Raw genomic sequence first — 20972 nt, forward strand, 5'->3', positions numbered from 1 at the left:
ACTTAGAGAAAACCTGTCAGGTGATTTTGTTTTGTGCTTTGATGAGCTAATAATCAGCTCTCTTTTTTTCTCATTTTTGTTCTAAGCAGGCCTGCAACAGTGAATAACAGCGCTGAAAATTCTCGGGAAGAACAAACATAAGGTGGGCTTTCCAGATTTCAACTGGCTGAGGAGAAGGCTACCAGTGGGGACCTGATCAGGTCTAAGTCTCTGTCTAAAAGGATTGTAGCGATTCAATCCAGTCAAAAGCATAAAGAACTAGTTTCCTAAAAAAAAAACCCAAAAAAACAAAAAACAAAATAAAATAAAACAAATGAATGAGCTCATGTTGCTGAGAGTGGAGAATCTGATTATTTGCACGGGGGTCTCCACTATTAGCAATACCTGGTGTGAATGCGTGTGAATGGATGTATGTAAATGGACGGTGACTGGATGGACGAGGTGAACTAAGGTTGGACCGATTGGACACTGAGATAAAGACTGGACTAAGGTTAAACACATGTGCCGGAAGGCCTGCAAGGAATAGTAATTCAAAGGGATTATTCTGTTTCTCATAACCCTGTCACCATCTTCCTAGGTCCATGGAACATACTGCCTAAAGCCGAGAGCCTGGGAGGCGTATTCTATCTGGTAATCGGGGTGGACATGTCAGGAACAGATTCGTTTGGGGTAATTAGGGTACACTTAGTTTACCCCAAAGCCTGAGTTGCACTTAAAAACTCAATGACAAATCTAACTGATAAACTAATAATCTCGGCACCAAACACGAGAGGGCAAGCGGAGAATGCCAATTCATTTATGCCAAAACAAGATAACTATACATGTTTCAAGTTTTCTAAAGATAATGTAAAGTACCAGGTGGGAGAAATCGACCCTACTTGGTGTGCCGTCACACCCACGGGAAGGACCACGAATAATGTGAGTGACCCAAGCACATTAATTGGAACATGGGCAAGAAGTGGGTTGTATTATGTATTATTGTGGGCAAAGCACCCTTTTGGTTCGTGTCCCAATGGGAAGCGTAGGGACATGTGGGATGGTGCAACTGGGAGCTCCACTCATACTGATTGGAAATCAGGTAAAGACTATTCAGCAACACAACACACGTACCTTAGCAGCCAGACATAAGAGACACATTTTGGCAAAAAGAGGGACCCAGGGTATACATGCATATGACCCCCGGCTAAAAACTCTCCGACTTGGATAGACTCCATAGGAGTGCACATGTCACAGGGCCGAGTGGCCTGTACTGAATAGGACTCAGGTGCAGAAACCCAGAGCAGAGACAGCAGATGATGTAACAATTTATTAGATTTAAGTGCAAAAAAGAAAACGTAGCAAAGACAAAAAAAACCCAATAAGACGTGGAGTTTGACGAGGCGTGGCCTGGGGAACGTGGCTAGGGCGAGGGAATGAGGCCTGAAATGCGGAGTGGAGCTGAGCAGGGAACAGTCACACTGAAGAGAGAAGATAAAGGAGTTAGGGAGGTAGTGGAGGCAGCTCTGAAGTGGCCAGTTGTAAGAGTAGCAATTCTTACTTGCAATAGGGGACATGGAGTGTTGAGAGGGGGGTGATGAGAATCCAGGGGAGGCTGAGTGGTGTGGAAAGGCTGGCCTGAGATCCGGGGCTTCAGATGGAGTGTGATGGCAGGAGGGCAGGCAGGTGAGGCACAGAGAGATTTTCAGAATGATTGCTTGGTATCCTGAGTCCGGAGGTGGAGCGTGAGCCAAGGTGAATACAGCAACTGCAGCACAAGAGAGTCGTGTTAACAAGATAGATCACAGCAAGAACTTGAAGCATAAGGCCTGTTACCAACATGTGTTGATGACGAACTGGCAGTGAATGAACATCAACGTGTGGTTTAAATCCCTCTGGCTTGATTGCCTGCTTGATAGGCTCCAGGTGTGCAGGACCTGGAGTTGGCCCTGCCCAGGGGCGGATCCCAGGTCAGTTCAGGAGCCTTATGGAAATTCCAGCCACCCACCGCAGACCATGACAGTACCCCCCCTCAAGGGACGCCTCCCGGCGGCCGATCGGTCCCCACCCTGCGACATGACCTGAAAAATCTAGAGACGAGAGCAGGGTCAAGGATAAACGAGCGAGGAACCCAGGCACGTTCCTCAGGCCCATACCCCTCCCAGTCCACCAAAAACTGGCGACCCCTACCACGGCGGCGGACGTCAACGATCCTCCTAACCATATAGGCTGGATGACCATCGATGAGCCGGGTGGGCAGAGGGGGGTCGGAGGGTGGGCACAGCACACTGGACAGCACTGGTCTGACTTGGGAAACATGAAAAACTGGGTGAATTGGTAGACTGGGAGGAAGCTCGAGTTTCACAGCAGAGGGCGAGATGACCGAGTGGATGACATACTGCCCAATAAACCGAGGAGGCAGCTTGCGGGAGGAAACCTTAAGGGGAACATCTTTAGCCGACAGCCACACCTTCTGCCCTGGAGTGTACTAAGGAGCTGGTGATCGTAGACGATCTGCATAGCGGCAGTGGCGGGCAGCAGCGTTCGTCAGTGCCTCCTGAGTCCGAGTCCAGACGCGGCGGCAGTGCTGGAGATGGTGCTGGATGGAAGGCACAGCCAAATCAGCCTCTTCCTCAGGGAAGAGGGGGGGCTGATAGCCTAGGGACACTTCAAATGGAGAGAGACCAGTGGATGCAGAAACATGTGAATTGTGCGCATACTCTACCCATGGGAGATGTGCTGACCAAGTAGCCGGGTTATGGGAAACCATGCAGCGGAGCATGGACTCTAGTTCTTGGTTGAGCCTCTCAGTCTGTCCATTGGTTTGAGGGTGGTAACCAGAACTGAGGTTGGCTTGTGCACCTAGGGCAGAGCAGAAAGATTTCCAAACCTGGGATGTAAATTGAGGTCCCCTGTCAGAAGTGACCTCGGCAGGAATCCCGTGGAGTTTGAAGACGTGGTCAACCATCAGTCTTGCAGTTTCCGTGGCAGTGGGTAGTTTCTCCAGGGCAATGAAGTGAGCTGCTTTAGATAACCTGTCGATCACAGAGAGTATTACTGTTTTACCTCCTGACCTAGGCAGTCCAGTGACAAAGACCAGGGAAATGTGGGACCAAGGACGAGAAGGTACGGCCAGAGGTTGTAGAAGACCGTAGGGTCGCTGATTTCGGGTCTTGTTCCTGGCGCACACGTCACAGGCAGAAATGTATTCCCGCACATCATGTTCCAGAGTTGCCCACCAGAAGTGACGACGTAGTAGTGCGATGGTGCGGCCAATTCCAGGATTGCAGGAAAACCGGGAGCTATGAGCCCACTTAATTACAGCCGAACGGGTTCCTGCGGGAATGAAGCAGCGGCCCGGAGGACCTGTGCCAAGGTCTGGTTCATCCTGTAATGCTCGCTGGATGGATTCCTCTATGTCCCAGGATAAAAACGCTACGCGGCAGGAGGTAGGAAGCACAGGAGCTGGTTCGGTGGGTTCAGCGTCTGGGTCGTAAAGACGAGACAGGGCATCGGCCTTGGTGTTCTTGGAACCTGGACGGAAAGAGATGGCGAACTTGAAGCAATCAAAGAACAGAGACCAACGGGCCTGGCGGGCGTTTAGACGCTTAGCCGTTTTGAGGTAAGTAAGGTTTTTATGATCTGTGAAGATGGTGAATGGGTGTTCAGCTCCTTCCAGTAGGTGACACCACTCTTCCAGGGCTAACTTAATAGCCAGCAACTCTCTGTCTCCTACATCATAGTTGCGTTCAGCTGACGAGAGTCGACGCGAAAAAAAGGCGCATGGGTGTAACTTGGCCTTGGGACCTGAATGCTGTGAAAGGACCGCTCCGACGCCAACGTCGGATGCATCTACCTCCAGAACGAATGGCTTGGAGTGATCTGGGTGACACAATACTGGAGCTGAGGTAAATAGTCGCTTGAGCCTACTGAATGCTGCCTCAGCTTCAGGTGTCCAGACTAACTGTCTTTTGGTGGATGTGAGTGTAGTGAGAGGAGTGGCTACCTGGCTGTAGTTGCAAATAAACCTCCGGTAGAAATTGGCAAAGCCGAGGAAACGTTGTAGGAGCTTGCGTAACGTGGGCGTGGGCCACTCCAGAATCGTGCGGATCTTGGCTGGATCAGTCTTCACCTGCCCTCCTGCGAGTATATAGCCAAGAAACATGACGGATTGTGCATGAAACTCACATTTCTCGGCTTTGACGTAAAGTCGGTTTTCCAGGAGGCATTGGAGGACTGCTCAGACGTGGACATGGTGTTCCTGGGGGGTCTTGGAGAAAATGAGTATGTCATCAAGATAAACAAAGACAAACTGGTTCAGGAAATCACGGAGTACGTCGTTGACCAGGTTCTGAAAGACAGCGGGGGCATTGGTTAACCCAAACGGCATGACCAAATACTCAAAATGACCTAGGGGCGTATTAGAAGCCGTTTTCCATTCGTCCCCCTCCCTAATGTGGACAAGGTGGTAGGCATTGCGGAGATCCAGTTTGGTGAATATGGTGGCTCCATGGAGGGGTTCAAAGGCCGAGCTGATAAGGGGTAAAGGATATTTGTTTTTAATGGTGATGTAATTTAACCCTCTGTATTCAATGCATGGACGGAGTGATTTATCCTTCTTTTCCACAAAAAAGAAGCCGGCGCCCACTGGAGAGGAGGATGGGCGGATGATACCTGCAGCTAGTGACTCGTGGATATACTTTTCCATGGACTCTCTTTCTGGTCTGGAGATGTTGAATAGCCGGCTAGAGGGAAGCGGAGCACCAGGTAGAAGGTAGCGCAGTCATAAGGTCTGTGAGGTGGCAAAGATGATGCTTTGTCTTTACTGAAAACTTCCTGGAAGCCATGGTACTCAGGTGGGACGAGTGTGAGGTCAACCGGATCTGTGTCTGAGGTGTTAGGGTCAGGGGTACCTGGCGGTAGGGCAGATGTGAGGCAGTGGGCTAGACAAAAAAGGCTCCAACTAGCGACTTTACTCCCAGACCAGTCTATATGAGGGTTGTGTTTCTTTAGCCAGGGGTAGCCTAGGATGAGTGGTGAATCAGGAGAAGAGGAAGTGAACAAAGTAATGGCTTCGCGGTGGTTTCCAGAGGTGACGAGGGTTACGGGGCCAGCCTGATGGGTTATCTGAGAAAATATTTGATTGTTTAATACGGTAACAGGGACGGGAGGATCGAGAGTCTTGAGTGGCAACTGAAGACGTCTAGCGAGAGCTAAATCTATTAAATTTTGCTCTGCTCCAGAATCAACGAGAGCATGGAGAGGGTGAGAAACCTGATTTAGACATAGGGTGACTGGTAGAATTAACCGGGGTTTGGAACTGAAAGAGGATCCGCCCACCTGTATCCCCGAAATTACCGGCGGGCGGAGCCTTTTGGCCGAACCGAACACTGTGCTAACCTATGCTCCACTGAGCCACAGTAAAAACATGCACCCGACCGAAGCCGTCGCTCTCTCTCCTCTGGTGTGAGACGAGAGCGGCCGATTTGCATAGGCTCCGGAGCGGCGTCCGTTTCTACGGAAACGGGAGTGGATGTGGACACCGGACGTGATGGCGGAAGAAGTGAAAACGTACGAGGCGCAGGTTTACGATGTTTCTGTTTCTTTTCGGCCTCCCTTTCCCTCAGACGATTATCTATCCTAAGGGAAAGGGAGACCAGGTCTTCAAAAGACTTGGGCTCATCGCGGGAAGCGAGCTTGTCTTTGAGCTCATCGTTTAAGGCGCGACGGAACACTCCCTGAAGGGCATGATCGGGCCAATTGGCCTCAGCGGCTGCGGTACGGAAGTCAATAATGAACTCTGCTACACTCCGGCTCCCCTGCTGTAACCCAAGCAACCTTTCATCAGAACTGCCCTCAGATTCTGGATGGGTAAAGGTCCTTTTAAACTCACACAGAAAATCATCATACAAGCAGGTTGGGAGCGGATGAGCCGACAGGTAAGCCTCAACCCATAACAGTGCCTTGCCCTGAAGCTTAGCCACCAGATATGCTACCCGAGCTGAATCACTAGCAAAAGAACGGGGAGAATGCGTGAACGCGAGAGAACGTTTTAGTAGAAAGGCGACCCTGCTCCCCGAAGTACGGCTCGGGTTCTGGGAATGCAGCATCGCGAAAAATGGAGCCTGAAGGGGTTGGAGCTGGGGAAGACTGGGGAGGTTCTGCCACGGGTGCAGGAGACGCAGAGGACGGGCATGGAGCAGAGGAAAGAGCTGACTGAATTTCCTGCAGGGAAGCTAAGATCTTAGCCTGAGTCTCGCCTATGGCTTGGCATCGGGTGTCGAGGGCCTGCAACGCTTGCTCATGAGCCCCTAAAATGTCTCCCTGCTTTGAGACTGGTGCACGTACTGGGTCTGCTGAGTCCATTTTTCTGGCCAGTTCGTACAGTCACAGGGCCGAGTGGCCTGTACTGAATAGGACTCAGGTGCAGAAACCCAGAGCAGAGACAGCAGATGATGTAACAATTTATTAGGTTTAAGTGCAAAAAAGAAAACGTAGCAAAGACAAAAAAAACCCCCAATAAGACGTGGAGTTTGACGAGGCGTGGCCTGGGGAACGTGGCTAGGGCGAGGGAATGAGGCCTGAAATGCGGAGTGGAGCTGAGCAGGGAACAGTCACACTGAAGAGAGAAGATAAAGGAGTTAGGGAGGTAGTGGAGGCAGCTCTGAAGTGGCCAGTTGTAAGAGTAGCAATTCTTACTTGCAATAGGGGACATGGAGTGTTGAGAGGGGGGTGATGAGAATCCAGGGGAGGCTGAGTGGTGTGGAAAGGCTGGCCTGAGATCCGGGGCTTCAGATGGAGTGTGATGGCAGGAGGGCAGGCAGGTGAGGCACAGAGAGATTTTCAGAATGATTGCTTGGTATCCTGAGTCCGGAGGTGGAGCGTGAGCCAAGGTGAATACAGCAACTGCAGCACAAGAGAGTCGTGTTAACAAGATAGATCACAGCAAGAACTTGAAGCATAAGGCCTGTTACCAACATGTGTTGATGACGAACTGGCAGTGAATGAACATCAACGTGTGGTTTAAATCCCTCTGGCTTGATTGCCTGCAATAGGCTCCAGGTGTGCAGGACCTGGAGTTGGCCCTGCCCAGGGGCGGATCCCAGGTCAGTTCAGGAGCCTTATGGAAATTCCAGCCACCCACCGCAGACCATGACAGCACAGGGGAGTTCCAAACGAGTATAAGCTGGCAGACCCAGTAGCTTCGGGGTTTGAAAGTATATTCCTTTGGATAACGCCTAATAAGAATGTTGACCGCATGTTTTTTACTTTTTTTTTTTTTGCTCTGGTTTACATCCCAAAATCCTCTAGTCTTATAGTATACGACAGCGGATCACTTGTAAACATCGGTGCCAAGGTTGCACATCTAATCTTGGACACTTTTAAACCTGACCCTTCCTGGCCGCCAGAGATTCTACGCGGCGCGGAGAACAACAAAGGACGGGCCGCTCATCCGAGGCACAGAACAAAGAAGCGCCGGGGAAAACGCGCTGGTATTAGAAACAGACTGAGACAGCAGGCGCATCGCGCACCACTGCCCAGTATCCTACTGGCCAATGTACAATCCATGGAGAACAAGCTCGATGACCTAAGAGCAAGGGTCACCTTCCAACGTGACATGAGGGACTGCAACATTCTGTGCTTCACGGAATCATGGCTGACCCCCACCGTGCCGGACCAGGCCGTAACTCCGTCGGATTCATTCTTTGTGCTCCGCGCGGACAGAACGGCAGAGTCGAACAAAACCAAAGGTGGGGGAGTGTGTTTCATGATAAACAGAAAGTGGTGTGATGCCAGGAGCATTTCTACTCTCTCCAGCGGCTGCTCGCCACATCTGGAGTTCCTGAGCATTAAGTGCCGCCCTTTCTATCTGCCCCGTGAGTTCACCTCAGTCATCGCCACGGCGGTCTACATCCCACCCCAAGCGGACACAGGTATGGCTTTGTCCGAATTACATGATGTGCTGACCTCGCTTCAAAACAAGGACCCGGGCGCAGCCCTCATTGTAGCAGGAGACTTTAACAAAGCGAACCTCAGACAAGTCATGCCAAACTTTTACCAGCATGTCTCGTGTCCAACGAGAGGGGATCGGATTTTGGATCACTGCTACACGGCATACAAGCAGGGCTACAAAGCTGTCTCACACCCGGCTTTTGGGAAGTCTGACCACAACGCCATCTTCCTCATTCCCCAGTATAAACAAAGCATACGGAGGGAAGACGTGACCAAGAGGGAAGTAAAACGGTGGACTGCCCAATCAGAAGCTACGCTACAGGACGCACTCAACGATGTAGACTGGGACATGTTCAGAGCATGCGCAGTCGACATCAACGAGTTTACGGAAGTAGCAGTATGCTTCGTCAATATGCTAGCGGAGGAGATTATCCCCACTGCGAGAGTCACCACATTCCCAAACCAGAAACCGTGGATGGACAGATCGATCCGCACTGCAGTAAACGCCAGGACCGCCTCCTACAACGCGGGTCTCGCCACTGGCGATATGAGCGCCTACAAAGCGGCCTCATACGGCGTGCGGCGCGCGGTGAGAGATGCCAAACGCCGGTACCGGGAACGTGTGGAGTCCCGCTTCCACCAGGGCGACACACGGAGTATGTGGCACGGACTACGCACCATTACGGACTACAAAGCCAGGGACACTGCGCCGATCAACGCCGACTCTGCATTCACCAACGAGCTGAATCGGTTCTACGCCCGTTTCGAGGTTAGCCAGGCGGCTAATGCTATCTACCGCCTGACTACCGAGGACAGTGACGTCATCAGCGAGAGACCGATGACCAGCATCGCGGAGCATGACGTCCGAGCGGCACTGAGGAGAGTGAACACAAGGAAAGCGGCGGGGCCAGATGGCATCACCGGCCGTCTGCTGCGCTGCTGTGCTGACCAGCTAGCAGGTGTGTTCACCTACATCTTCAACGAGTCCCTGGCGAAGTCTGTGGTCCCCACATGCTTCAAAAGATCCACCATCATCCCTGTGCCCAAGAACAGCAAACCCTCATCCCTGAACGATTACCGGCCAGTTGCACTGACCTCGGTAGTAATGAAGGTGTTTGAGAGGCTGCTGAAGAACATCATCTCCTCCTCCATCCCAGACACCACAGATCCGCTGCAGTTCGCCTACAGATCCAACAGATCCACAGAGGATGCCATCGCCCACGTCCTACACACCACTCTCAGCCACGTGGACAAGAAACAGGGTAACTATGTGCGAATGCTGTTTGTTGATTACAGTTCAGCGTTTAACACAATAGTGCCCTGAAGACTGTTCACAAAGCTGAGGGATCTGGGACTTAAAAGCCGTCTGTGTGCATGGGTGTTGGACTTCCTCACTGGCAGAACTCAGGTGGTGAGGGTGGGCAGGTGCTTCTCCAACAGCATCACCATCAACACAGGAGCACCTTAGGGATGTGTCCTCTCGCCACTGCTCTACTCCCTCTACACTTCAGACTGTGTGGCCACCCATGGCTCCAACACCATTGTGAAGTTTGCTGACGACACAGTGGTGTTGGGTGCCATCTCCAACAACGATGAGGCGGCCTACATGGATGAAGTGAAGAATCTGGCATTGTGGTGCCAGGACAACCACCTCCAGCTGAACGTCAGCAAGACCAAGGAGCTGGTGGTGGACTTCAGAAGGGGTCAGCACAGAGACTACAAGCCCATTATCATCAATGGAGCTCCAGTGGAGAGGGTGCAGTCCTTCAAGTATCTTGGTGTCCACATCTCCTCAGACCTGACATGGGCTGCCCACATTCAGGTCCAGACCAAAAAGGCTAGGCAGCGCCTGTATCACCTACGACAACTGAGGAAGTTCAGGGTCTCTCCAAAGATCCTCAGGATTTTCTATACAGGCGCTGTGGAGAGCATCCTCACACAGAACATGACATCGTGGTTCGGGAACAGCTGTGTGAAGGACCATAAAGCTCTCCAGAGAATGATCCGTACAGCAGAACGCTGCTGCAGGATTGCTCTCCCCCCACTTCAGGACACCTACACCAGGAGATGCCGGACTAGAGCAGCGCAGATACTGAAGGACCCGTCCCATCCTGGCAACAAACTGTTCCAACTTCTGCAATCTGGTAGAAGGTTCCGCATCTTCCGGACAAGGACAGAGAGACTCAAGAGGAGCTTCTATCCCCAAGCCATCCGTGCCCTAAACACACACACCCGCCCTCTCACATCATCTATAATTGACTGAGACAGGACTCTCTTCCAGACACTCTAAACCAAGGCACAATGTACATTTCAATTCCTTTAATTTTAAATATGTTTATATTGTCTATCCTGTAAAATAGTCAGATGTCTATTCATATTAATGTACAGAATTCACCTGCTTGCTGCTACTACTGCACATTCACCCAGTGTATATACTATATGTATGTATGTATGTATGTATGTATGTATATATATATATATATATATATATATATATATATATATATATATATATATAATGTTCTTCCTCTACACCCCCCCCCCCTCCCCCCAATTTTTGCACATGTCGAGGAGCGTGTCAGGCTACATTTCACTGTGTGTTATACTTGTATAACTATGCATGTGACAAATAAAGAACCTTGAACCTTGAACCATTAACTATGTTCATTACAACTTGCTGAGACTCTCTAACCTTACCAGGGATGCCATGGAAGGGTTTGCAGAATAATCCGACTTCACTGATGGGAGTGCAGAATCGAATGGCCCTTGACATGTTATTGGCGGAGAAAAGGGGGCGTCTGTGCTATGTTCGGAGTCATGTGCTGCACCTTTATCCACAAAAATAATACTGCCACAGATGGCTCAGTAACCTGAGCTCTGGAGGGACGGAAAATTTGTCTAAAACGATGCATGAGCACTCAGGTATCGGAAACCCAGTGGAGTCCTGGGTGGCATCCGTGTTTGGACGGTGGAAAGGTTGTTGTATCATTCCATGTGTCAAAGGATTGTTGGTAAAAATTATGGCTAGGGTTGTGGACCCTGGATGGGTGGATTCAATCTACCTGATGAACTTGGAAGCCAGGATGTGGGCCGAGGAGTGATACAACACGAGGTGTGGTGACATTCCTTTTGGAATGTCAAACGAGGGAATGTGGAGATACAGAAATTATTTTATTGCTGCCATATAATCTGCATCATTATAATTGCATTAATAACATTCTTTACAGCATTATTTCATCTAATAATATTTCTCACAGTATTGATACTGCATTACAGTTGTTTATTGAAGATGTCCATTTGAGGATCCTTCCATTATGTTAACTTTTATAACAAGTACGGTTAGAAGTATTTTATACACATTGCATATCTGTGCTTATTTTGAGTTGATGTTCGGTTCATTAAGGGTCTTAAGCTTCACTGGCGTGACTGTCCAGGTGATACATGCTGAGGGAAACTAGAACATAGAAGGATAACTGCAATGCATGCTTACAGTACATATAATACATATAATCTAGGAATAGGCCTGAGCAGAGGCCCAAATGTTTCCAGCTTCTTGTTGCAAACCTGTTGCATTTTATTCTACTTGGTAACAGATAACTGGAGGCGATAACCAGCCCTCAGACACTCTGAGGGCTTAAGATTATTACCTTTTATGGAAGGTGTGTTATGGTTCAAAATATTGGGGATGGAGACAAGAGAAAAACCACAATAACAACACTGGTCCGGCCGGGTCAAGTCAAACGATGATTTTAATGGTCACACACGTGGGAGATGGAAACTGAATGCAGACAGCCTCTGATCTCATCACAAAAAACACATCTCCATAGTTTTGTGAAAATCAGGGTATTAGAACGCCCCATTCATGCGTAATGACAGGTGTTATACAATCAATGTTGACAGTTTTATTTAACACAGAAAAATAACATTGTCTCCTTCCCGAGAGCAGACGCTGACTGCCCCCGTCTCCTGGAGCCATCCGTCCCCTGCTGAGACACAACATTGCAACTACAAGGACTTCCACATTGATTAAGACGATCAGTGTGTATTGCTCTAAAACAAGTGTATAATACTAAATGAATAATGCTTGGTCAGCTACCACTACTTAAAACATAACAAAAACATAACTGAGCACTAGATCACCAAGAATAACATCGTATAAGTGCTGTGTAAGCGTGTTTGCATGTAGCCCTCTGCACTCAAAGTCAAAACCTGCAATATATCAGTCCGGACCATCACGCCGAACGAAGCTTATGACCTTCAAAAGACCAAGTGCCAACTCATCATAAGCACAATTGCAAGGTGTGTCTGAAATTATTGAAACCACTCTTTTTAACAAAAGACAAACAAATTAACATTAATGATTAATCATGAAAGTGATGATTTATGTTTTTCACTGATTCTCTAAAAAGCCCGGAAACTGACTCAGGTATTTAATATTTTAATCAATGTCATTTAATTAACTACCACTTTAAACTTAGCAAAAAACATAATTGAATAAAAGACCACAAAGAATAATATGATATCAGTGGTATGTAAGCGCGTGCGGCCCTCTATGCTCGAAGCCTTTCCCCTCCATAGATCAGTCAGACATTCACGCTGACTGTAGCTTTTAACCCTTAATTAACTTGAGCACGACTCTATAATGAGCAACAAACTGCAATATGTATGAGCTGATCATGGTCACATCTGCAATGAAAGATCATATTATTATTCTGGTACTTATAAGTAAAGAATCAAACTAGAGTTATAACAATCACTGTAACACAAAGGCTAATGTAAGGTCAAAAACTTCAGTATATATTTAATGCAAAGCTGGTTATATGATTCTAATGAACTAATAGTGCCATATTAAAATAATGAAACTAGAAGAGGAAAAAAACATCCCCTTTTTATTCTACAGGTGTTATCAAAATGAGACGCCATGGGGGGGGCGTGTACCCCACTGCTTTAAAAGTATCCACAACATGTATTTTGGTCAGAAGACGTATGTTGATGTTTTCTCCGGGCTGTTAATAAACTCCACGTTTGATTGCATTTTTCTGGGTCCTCCGTGGTTTGTGATACAACACGTCTACTGTGTTACACAGTAGTCGTGTTGGAATGTTGAATGTTGGCTTGTCTTGGCAGACTTCCAAGACTTCTACTGCCAAGACAACCTAAGCCAGTAGAAAACAAGTCAGACATGATGAAAGAAGCAGTAACAAACAAACATTGAAATCTAAACAAACACTAAACAGCTTCATTCTGTTTGGTTATTCTGAGTTTTTGTGGGACAGAGCCCTCTAGCAATGAGGAAATACAAGAGTAAACACAGAAGAGACTGTCCACACACACACTTGTCACAATTCAAGTCTGTCAGTGTACAACACCTCTTTTATTTAGATGTCTGTGTCACTGTTTAAACTGATTATTACCTCCACCTCTGTAGTTATAGTAACATATGATGTAAGTTCCTTCAACAGCAGCAGATTTCTTGCTTGGTCTGTTCTGCTGAATGACAGCAGTAAAGTTGTTTTCAGCTAAACAACATGATGAAAAGTAATTTCATGACATGAAACAGACCAGGACATGAGACAATCTACACCTTCAAATAGTCCATAAATGTCCATCCTTTGAATTAGTCAATCATTTTTTCTGACTTTGAAGAAAAACACTTAGAGGTGAAGGAACGATGAAAACATTTTTTTACTGCAGAGAGTCAGACAGCTCTGACAATGGGGTGATTAATAATGTGATTTTGGATATTGTTGATGCAGATAAACCATCTAGAAATTATGTGACGATGGAGCACAAGGAGCTCTTGTTACATGCAACGGCATGTATGGTTGCTTGGTATTTTCAGCTTTCAGATCTCTGAGAGAGAGATGTTATCTCATGACTTTTCATGTGAGCTGGAATATAACTTTAGATTTCAGCTGCCAGCTACAAGTTTATATATAAATGCCACAGAGACTACCATATTTTTGGCGCTATAGGGCGCACTTAAAATCCTTAGATTTTTTTCTAAAATCGTCAGTGCGCCTTAGAATTTGGTGCGCCTTATGTATGAATTCTGGTTGTGTTTACTGACTTCGAACCGATTTTATGTGGTACACGGCGCACCGCTTGATGGATTGTCGGAGCATTAAAGCTACCGTAGTCAGGTGCCTCGTGGAGTAAACTGGGTCCAAAACTCTGTCTACTTCAGGTCCCAAAGTCAAACAAACATTGTGGCATCACTGAGAGTTGCGGTTGTGAGATTATTCTGTTATCATATGTTATCTTATATCTGTAGTTAAAGTAGTTGAATTATGTTAACTGCTGTAGGTCATATAATATCCTTTAGTCTAGATTGTGTACTGCGTATGTAGCTTAGTTTCCATTATATTTTTGGGTTAAAAGAATGTGACCATTTTTGGATTTGTTAGACAGGTGTGCATTACCCTGTACCCTTGATCTGCTGTGAATATGTTACACTGTTTCTTGACATTTCATACTGCTGAATCATGAAGAGAATGTTGTGTGCAGAGGACCTTGTGCCGATAATAGAAGAGACAGACCACATTCCATACCCCCACCTTTACAGAGAGCAGAAAGACAGGGAGCCGAGGTCATAACCTAGGCGCCGTAACAGAGAAAGAATGTGAATGTTTAGGCTTTTACGACTAGGTGGGGGCCACTAAAGGCTATAAGAGCTTGAGTAACCCTCCACCAGTTTGAGATTTACTGTGACCCTCTTCATGCATGTCTCCCCATCCGGATGGCTTTTGCTCATAAAGTGTTGGATTGTATGGAAATAAAGGATTGTTGATTGAGCATTTATACACCGAGTATTGTCCTTCCTTCAGCCCAAAGTTTAAAAGAATTGGGAGATTTTCACACTGTCTAAATTCTTTCATATGTAATAAAATGATCAGGGTTGCTGCTTTACCAGGTTTAACAATTAAGTTTAACATCCAGGCCTCCTTGAAAACAGAATTTATTAAATTCGACAGAGTTAGAAGTTAGCAGGAAGTTAGTTCGCTAGTTTCCACCTAAACATATATATAGATATAGCATGTTCTGACTGAGAGATTTCTGAAAAAATTAAAACGTGCAGCTCTGCTGTCACTTCCAACATAAATGAAGAGAGAAAACTAAAGAGCATTTGTAGGGTTACTGAAGTTGGACAAGCTGGTATTTAATGATGTGCTACGTGATCGCTAGCGACACAGCTATGTTAGCATAACATAAACAGTGAAGCTAGAGGATGAACGCTAACACTTTTCCACTCGATAAAAGTTAATGTGAGGGTTCCTGATGGTTAGAGACGAATGCAATCACATGGCAGGATGCAAACGGACCAAACTTCAGACCAAACTTCAGTCAAGAGAACATCTGAGAAAATCCATCCACAATATGAGGTTAGTCATTAATATACCGCAAGAGAGAGAAATCAACATTAATGAATCAATGGTACTGAAGTGGAGGATGCAAGAAGCATGAGTTGAGTAAAGTTTGACTTATCTGACTGTTTTGTTTCGCATAATGCGCCTTATAATCCGGTGCGCCTTATGGTCTGGAAAATACGGTGATTAACACTCACTGGTGTCAGTTCTTCATTTGCCACCACAAGTACGATAAGGAGACTAAAAGACAGCGTATAGAAGAAAAGTTCCTGTAGGAAATGAGGAAATTGCTTTTGTTAAGCATTATAGTGTCTTTGATACAAATTGACTCAGTTGCCTGAATGGTTTGATGATGAAGAGACTAACACTAAGATTGTAACAGTTGTAACCCTGTGTTACCCTAATCGTTTCCTTTTTTTACTCTTTTCTTATTGTAACAGTATGATTTGGTTTTCTCTGCTGTCTGACGGGGACTTTAGAGATTTACTGGTCTTTGTGGATTTTACACCACTGAATTCATCAAACACACTAAACAGATAATTTTCCACAGCTAGTCATTGTAAAATTAGCCTCTGATGAGTGAAACTAAACAGCATCATAGAAACGGACATAAACTGACAGCTCCTAAATAACTGTTGAGTAATTTCACCTTTCAATAACATGTAATGATTATAATTCAGCTTGTTTTTCCAGATGTTTAACAGTTTGAAACAACTACATCATTTATTTATCAGATCTCACTGAGCACTTCTTACCTTTGAAAATAATCTCTCATTTCTCCTGTCCTCTCATTCTTACACCACATACAGTAAAAGTCAGATACACATATCACTGTCACATTTATTTTTATCTTTGTTGCTGTTCAAAACCAAGCACATAACTGATTTTATCTATACACAGACCAGTCACAATATTATGACCATGAGAGGGGAAGTGATAAATACTGATACAATCATCATAAAAATGTTCACACAATTTCCAAAAGTCTCAGTAACTAAAACTTGATGATTTGTGTTGCTACTATTGTAGAGGAACAAAGTGTGCAGGAGAACGTTGAGTCCTAATGTAGATGAACTCCATCAGAAATCACATCCAGCTGAATCACCTCCAACTCCCCACAACAAAAAAAACCTCCACACAATCAGATAACTCTGTCTCTGAATCAAAGATCTGATCTTTATCTACTGCTGCAGGCATGTTGACTTTCATTAAAATTCTCACAGTGACTCTCTAGAGTTTCACAATGAGACGAGAACAGTTTGCTTTAGTCTTATGTTCAGTATGAACTGAGGTGCTGCAACTAAAGCCAGGATAAAGGATAAAGACAGATTTTAAACTGTAAATGATTCAATAATCACAGTTTAAGAATATTCCAGTAGATGCACCAGAGTTTGGTGTTATTCCTCATCTAGACAGTTGTGAGAAGTTTGTCTATCTTTATTCGACTTGTGTTACAATGTGTAAATGTGAATTATTGTGCCTGTGTTCTTATCATGATTATCATTATCATGATTCATGATGTTAGCATAAGTGAATCCAGATTACAGAAAGATTCCCTTTGATTTGTAGAGTAAAGTAGAGTACCAAAAAAAGCTACAGAAGTACTGGCCAAAGTAAGATATAGGATTTATGAGTTTTTGTCATCCTGATTTCAAAACAGATGTCAGCTGCTTCATTAAGAAGGAAATGGTTGAATAAATTCTTCTTTGGCAATTCTAAATTGATCACAACAAGAACGAGTCCATATTGTCTATTGACTCCATCCTTCTTCCCACCATCCTCTGTGTGTCCTCCTGTCTGAAGTTGATTATGTCAACTGTTTACATGAATGTGTCATGGTCCATCACAATGAATTGTGTGACAGTGTTTTAATCTACCCTCTTATAAAGTATGGTCCAGTGGATACTATGTTAAACGAAGTAAAAGGGAAGCATAGAATCTCCTTTCCTTACTTTGACAGTGTATCTATAGATGTGTTGTACATAAGAAACAAATATTGTTCGTTTAATATGTTGGCATTACTAAATTTGGCTTAATGCTTACATATACAGTATGTGTAAAAAGAAAATGTACGAGCTGTGATAACTGTTTCTGATAGAATGAAGAGTAGACTGATTTATTAAATATTCCTTTATTGGGTGAGAAAATCAGACCATGTCATAACTGCTTTAAGTCATACAGAATAGATATCAGAGCCTTAAACAGGCTGACTTCTGCTAAATGGGTCAAACTGGGCAGAAAGTCTACAAACACATAACATCCTTATAAAATATGATGTAACACTATAGATTAATTTACCTCAGAATATATAAAGCATATAAACAATTACAGCAATATGATGCAACAAACAGCAGTGCTACTAATCCAAAATACTCAAAGCTTCATAGAACTGGAACAAACATTTATTTTTAGGTCCATTCTGCTGCTGATACGTACTTTAGGTTTCTGAATATTAAACTTGTTGCTGCCTTTCATAGTGTGTAACTTGAAGGCCCTGAGTACTTTCTCCCACACTGAAAACACTGGAATGATCAAATTATTTGAACATTGCCTAATAAGACTGATTCAGGACAGACAATTAGTTATTTAAACTTTTCTAGCAGTCCTTCACAAACAGGGAACAGTCTGTCTATTCTCTCCATCTTTCAGCTGCTGCTGGCTCTTCCTCCTCCTCTTCCTCACACACTGCTGAGTTCGTCCTGGTGGATCATCAGGGGTGCAAAGCCTCACAGATGATGTGCAGCAGTGGGTCCCTCAGTCTGTCCTCACTCTGGACACTTGCAGCTTATCACACATGGAAATCAAATGTGTGATAACCTGCTAGGGATGGGTATTGATAAGATTTTCACGATTCCGATTCCAGTTTCGGTTCTGTTTAACGATTCGATTCTTTTTTTTAAAAAAAGGAGAACACTAAGGTCAATTAGCTTAGAACTTTGTTTTATATCTTCTCTTTGAACAAGATAGAAATTTAGGAGTAACATGGCCTTACAAACCCAACAGTGAGATCTTAAGAGATCCAGCCCATGGCTCTTCAATGGGGTGTCACGGGGTCCCCAGGAAAAAAAGTTGTAAATGTAAAATAATAAAATAAATATTCTTCTGTAGCAATAACAAAGTATAACATAAATTATTCAGTAGCCATTACATAAGAATATCCAGTAATGTCCCTGCCTACAATTAAACACATTCACTTACCGAAAATCGGGGGCATCTGCTGTGGCAAATGGGTGCAAGCCTTTGACCACAAACTTAGTCACTGCTCGGTGACATTCGTCTATCCTGGCCTGAAAGGAGACGCTACCGGCAGACTGCAGCGAGAACTGCCAGCATCTGAGCCAGACTCTGTCTGTCTCTCTCATCATGGTCACCTAAATGCACAGTAATACCAGGTTTTGTAATAAGGCAGATCGCGCTAACATAATATGTTAGCGCTGTTGTTGATTATTTACCTGCCGCATTAACGGGACAGGACGTGCAAACGTTACCGCTGCTGCTGGGTTGAGATTCACGAGTCCGGAGTGGAATTAAAAACACGACATTCATTTAAGGTCATCGCGTGTTTTGTGAGCAATTGCCTTTACATATTCGTAGTGTTTCCTCCCTTAAATGAAATATCTACTTTGCAAGTATTGCAAGTTGCCCTGTTGTCACCTGTTCTCGTAAAGTATAACCAAACTTTTGAGCGTTTCAGCCGCTTAGGCGCCGTGTTTCCTGCCAGGTAAATGACGCTCCGCAACGTGGTCACGTCATTCAGGGTGACTGGAATCAATAAGGAAATCGTTTGCAAAAATGGCAAACAATTCCAAGGAATTGAAACAGTGGGAACCAGTTCTCAACAAGAACCGGTTTTCGAAACCCATCCCTATAAGCTGCAGGATTCAAACAGAAGTGTAACTTATAAATACATGTTCATACTTTTATTACACAATCAGAGAGAAAGAAAAAGAGAGAGAGAGCAGGACAGACAGACAGGTGACAGTCTCAGGTGTATACACTGCTACACAACAGCACCAGAGAAGGATGATTTAGTGTTTGTGTTATTACGAGTGCTAAACAAGAAGAGTTCCCAGATGGTACAGTGGACACATGTGTGACTCCTGTGATTGAAGCATCTTTCTTTCAGCTTAACGAGTGAACCATCAGCTCGTTCAAACACACGTTAAAGTCTGGAATATTAAGTCACTTTTGTATGTGCAAAGGTTTTCTCACAGTGAGTGGGGCAGACCGTGTGGAGAGTGCATGGAGGACCCAGGTGCGGACACAGATGAGCAGACAAAAATTTACTTTAGACAAAAGGCGAGCCTTTATTTGAGGCTGGAGTAAATGAACTAAACTAAACGAGAGCTGAACAGGGACAACAACTAAACAGGAACCTAAACTGGGAAGAAACTAAGAACAGTGAGACTATGAAAACGACTGTGCCAGAACATGAAGGAACTATGAAACATAAGAATAAGCAACACAAGTCATGACCTGCACAGAGACTTGAAACCCGACATGGGGTTAGGGGTTAGCCATGACAAGACCTAGGGGAAGCGAAACTCAATACGCTGACATTGGACACAGACTTTCAAAGTAAGACAGGAAACATAACAGACACGGAAAGGACTAGGGAATACAGCAGACCAGAGAACACAGACTGAAACCAAAAGACTAGAAAAGATAAACTATGACAAAATCAAAATTCAATAATGATGCAAAACTCAAAACACTGGGTCACCGACCCAGGACCGTGACATGTTCCTTTAATTCATTTCCTTCGGGATTAATAAAGTATTCTGATTCTGATTGATTCTGATGTTTAATAATGAAGAACATAAAAACTGGCACATCTCTATCACCTTTCCCCTTACGTCTTCTTTTTCAGTCTCCTTGACTCCATGTAGTCTGAGATTCCACCTCCTGGAATATCTTTCCAACTCAGATATTCTCTGTTGGCAGTTGTCCACCCGGCCTTCTTCTTTAGTTACTTTTATTTCCAGGTCGCAAACTTCCCCCTTCATGTCTTTCATTTCCAGTGTTGAGTAAGTTACTTTAAAATAGTAACTTAGTTACATTACTAGTTACTTCTCTCAAAAGTAACTCAGTTACTTCAAGTTACACGTTACTTTCAAAGTAACTAGTTACTAGGGAAAGTAACTTTGGTTTTACTCATAATTCTCTTGTTAATATGTTGCTTCCATAACTTTGCCAGTCTTCTAGCTTGCTTACTTGCCACAAGTGCACTGTGCCACCTATCAATAGAAAGGAAAAGATAATGTGCATATTTCCACTAGAGAAATCCCACGCCTGGACCGTCATTGACTGCTGCCATGATTCTAGCCTACGTCACAGTGTCATGTGCGCCTTTTACATCAACACAAAAACTGCAGTCGTGGTGCTTTGATTGTACTCAGAACTCGGAAATTCTGCCTTCTGAATAGGAAGATGTAGGTAACACCAGACTGCAGATGAGCTGCATACAGGGCTGGACTGGGACAGAAAATTGTCCCGGGCATTTTGACTATAGGAAAAATCATAAAGCCTTTGAATGAAAATAAACACTGTTGTGACAGTGATGTACACTGTTTTGATGGTATATATGTATCAATCTATCAATCGTTTGTTGTAGGATTCAGATTATTATTTTTTAAAAGATAGACATTTTAAATGAGAATAAGAAAGAAAAGTATT

At 44.9% G+C, this 20972-nt stretch overlaps 1 protein-coding gene and 1 long non-coding RNA gene across 3 annotated transcripts in view; one reads left to right on the forward strand and one right to left on the reverse strand.

The window, feature by feature from the left end:
• LOC309696714 overlaps positions 1 to 20972 on the forward strand; it is a 109853-nt gene that overhangs the window by 13842 nt on the left and 75039 nt on the right. The gene's annotated exons all lie outside the window — the stretch shown is intronic.
• Positions 1406 to 7128, reverse strand: LOC309696023 (uncharacterized protein). 2 transcript variants are annotated; one of them, XM_082517064.1, is made up of 4 exons: positions 6955 to 7128; positions 6676 to 6882; positions 1538 to 1744; positions 1406 to 1457 (listed from the first exon to the last, which is right to left on the reverse strand). In XM_082517064.1, the coding sequence occupies exons 1-4, from the start codon at positions 6986 to 6988 to the stop codon at positions 1453 to 1455; spliced, it is 453 nt and encodes a 150-aa protein (XP_082373190.1). In that variant the 5' UTR covers positions 6989 to 7128; the 3' UTR covers positions 1406 to 1452. The 2 variants fall into 2 exon arrangements, 1 of the variants encoding a protein (XP_082373190.1); XR_014273302.1 differs by lacking the exons at positions 1406 to 1457; positions 1538 to 1744; positions 6955 to 7128 and adding an exon at positions 6460 to 6595 and having other exon boundaries at positions 6676 to 6935.

Source organism: Aulonocara stuartgranti (assembly GCF_965226115.1).
Source record: "Aulonocara stuartgranti genome assembly, chromosome: 3".
NCBI lineage: Eukaryota > Metazoa > Chordata > Actinopteri > Cichliformes > Cichlidae > Aulonocara > Aulonocara stuartgranti.

Excerpts from the sequence above, each read along its gene's own strand:
- LOC309696023 (XM_082517064.1), bottom strand. The coding sequence starts at position 6,988 with ATGTTCATTCACTGCCAGTTCGTCATCAACACAT. Across the intron at positions 6,883-6,954 it reads CCAGTTCGTCATCAACACAT|TTGCTGTATTCACCTTGGCT; the intron begins GTTGGTAACAGG and ends CTTGTGCTGCAG. Across the intron at positions 1,745-6,675 it reads CTCCATGTCCCCTATTGCAA|TTGCTGTATTCACCTTGGCT; the intron begins GTAAGAATTGCT and ends CTTGTGCTGCAG.